General features: G+C 34.0%; 1 protein-coding gene across 1 annotated transcript; it reads right to left on the bottom strand.

Annotated features, from left to right (window-relative positions):
- Positions 1–545: 545 nt before the first annotated feature.
- On the bottom strand, positions 546–1,960 carry LOC146164138 (tetratricopeptide repeat protein 19, mitochondrial-like). Its single transcript, XM_083382202.1, has one exon. The coding sequence runs from the start codon at positions 1,731–1,733 to the stop codon at positions 681–683; it is 1,053 nt and encodes a 350-aa protein (XP_083238328.1). The 5' UTR covers positions 1,734–1,960; the 3' UTR covers positions 546–680.
- Positions 1,961–2,686: the final 726 nt, after the last annotated feature.

Raw genomic sequence — 2,686 nt, forward strand, 5'->3', positions numbered from 1 at the left:
GTGAAGTCACTATTACGTTTAATGATGTACTACCGGTATCGGTATATTGTGTACAGTAGTTTCGTCAAGCGGTTTTAAGTGAAACACACAAAATATAAAACTGCAACTTTCCAGAAGCCTAGCAGATTTGTCATTTTTTAATTCCATCCAGCGAACCACCCGACACCAGCGAGTCCGTTTCCGTAGCCCTGCCACGAACTGGTGTTTGATGTATCTCCGGGCTGTCCGGCCTATACCAAACAAACTCGTTGCGAAAATATAATTATTGCATAAAGAGAAAAAAACGTACGGCTGCCAAACCTTGTTTTTTTGGTAACATGTGCACGGCCGCTTAATTTATTATCAACGGCCGCGTGCGGGCTCAAGGCAACAGGTTGTGCACTGCTGCTGCTGGCCTAGAGAAACAGTTTCCAAAGCATAGTATCATAGACATGTTTTACGGCATTGTTATACCCTTTTCTTTGGATTGAACTTAAAACCAACTAAAACTTTGCATTAGAGGACAAAATCAGAAAAATAAATTTATTTGCTCTGCTTTAGGGCCAAGGACTAAAGATATTTAAAAACTAGTTCAAATTAACTGGTCTAATAACTTCTTGTTTTAAAACGTTTTTACAGAAAGAATGATGAACACTGTACATATTTTAATAAAAAAAAACAAAAAAATAACTTATTTCTAATTATTTTGAGGAAATTTTGCTTGCCAATGAACCAATATACTGCTTTAACTGTTTATCGTTGGTTGCCGAGGCAGCAACCAAAGCCTTCTTCAAAGCGTCAACTGCTTTGTCGTCTTGTCCATTTAAGCTTAGGATAATAGAATAATTAGCATAAAACACTGCTTCATCTGAAGAAGGTATACGTGGTGTCGCTGCCTCACAGTGTGATATGATATTTGACACATGCTTTAAGGCGTCAGCCTTGTGCCCAAGAGAGCCGCACATCGAAGCAACATCATTGTAAAGGACCAATGTCCTTCTGTCGGTATCACCATAAAGTTTCTTGCTTATTTCTGCAGCCTCTAAGGTACACTTTAAGGCATTCTTGTTGTCATTTTTAGCATACAAATATCGTCCATATGAGTCTAAAATCATTCCTAACAAAGCCATATTGTTTCTTTGCTCAGCTAAGGGCCGCCTTTCTTTATTGTCCGCGATGGAGCGACATTGTACAAGTGTCCAAGTAAAGCCATTGATTGCCAATTCCTGTTTGTCCTGTTGTGCATATAGAACAGAGAGTTTTAAAGATATCTCAATAACTTCTGGGTCGGTTTTCGTTGAGCCAGTAGCAAAAAGTTGCTGCAAAATGTTTATAAATAACTTTTCCGCATTTTCATATTTTTTTTGGTGAAGATACAGGTTAGCCAGAGTATCCTGTATGCGCGAAATAAACTCTGTTTTTTTTTCTTCGATTGCTTGATGTAGTGCCTGGAGAAGAAGCTGCTCACCCCTATCATACTGATGCTGTTTGTGAATCAAATACTCACCATCTTGAATGAGTTTTTTGATATCTTTAGTGTCCATATTGTTTACGGCTTGTTTCACCACATAAGAACATCCATCATTCATAACAAGATGCTTACATTCTATAAGAGAAACCAAAGGCAAAAATCCCAAAATAACAGGCTTGGTGTGCCTTCTAAAATTGGTTTCTGAAATGATTTTAAACTGAGCAGTTTTCCGCACAATATTTATGCGGAGCAGCTTGGAAAATTGGAAAATCAGTTTAAACATTCTACTGGAAAATAATGCCAATGACGAGGTTTGTTACATTTAGTTGTCTTAAAACCATTGTAAACTTAGCAACTGTAAAAAGGTTGATTAAAAAATTGATTTTAAAAAGAGAAATGTACTAAAGCTTAACTAAACAAATAAGCAATTTTACTGGTAAACACAAAAATTTTGACAAATGATGAAACTTTTGCAAACCATTTATTCAAAATTAAAAAAAACATCACATTAAAAACATATTGATTAGGCAATATAGGTAAAATATAAGTTACATGTATTAAAGTCTAAGTTAGGTGTTTCTATTGTTGTAACTCCATATCAAACTATATAAACCTATAAGGCCGGAATACAAAATAACATATTTCATTTCAAACAGAAGTTCAGTCCATGCAGTTAAAAAATAAACATCTAAGAAGAACTGTATTTTAGAGTATGTTGCTATTCTGTTTTAACAGTAAAATACACATTTTATTTTTATTTCAGGATAATTAATTACTGTATAAGATGACATGCAATAAAGTGTTTTTTTCAAAGGTAACGTAAGATCATAAGCAGTTTTGCAACTAAAGAGAAAATGTAGTTTCCAGAACTCTAGTTACTACAATATAGCACATATTTTATAGTTACATTGACTGCTTTTAATATTAAAAAAAGAGTGAATCACTTGTTTAAAGAAAAGTTTTGAACAGAATTCCAAAAAGAGATTTACACATTTCAAATATTACCTTGCTAAAAACATCTATTAGTAAACTTTTATTTATAAAAAATGGCATTTTTGTTAAAAAAAATTGTACAAACCAGCACCTGTAATGGCGCTGGTCTAGAAACCTATCACATTTTCGTCTAGGATTAATTATTGCCAACATTATTTGGGTTTGGGTGGGTCAAGTTTTATTATAATATTTTTTAGGACAAGAAACGAAAGACACAGATTGTAGTCGCCAATTCTTAATATT

This window comes from Ascidiella aspersa, chromosome 2, assembly GCF_963924565.1.
Source record: "Ascidiella aspersa chromosome 2, kaAscAspe10.2, whole genome shotgun sequence".
NCBI classification, from domain to species: Eukaryota; Metazoa; Chordata; class Ascidiacea; order Phlebobranchia; family Ascidiidae; genus Ascidiella; species Ascidiella aspersa.

Coding starts and splice junctions, on each gene's coding strand:
- LOC146164138 (XM_083382202.1), bottom strand. CDS start 1,733: ATGTTTAAACTGATTTTCCAATTTTCCAAGCTGCTCCGCATAAATATT.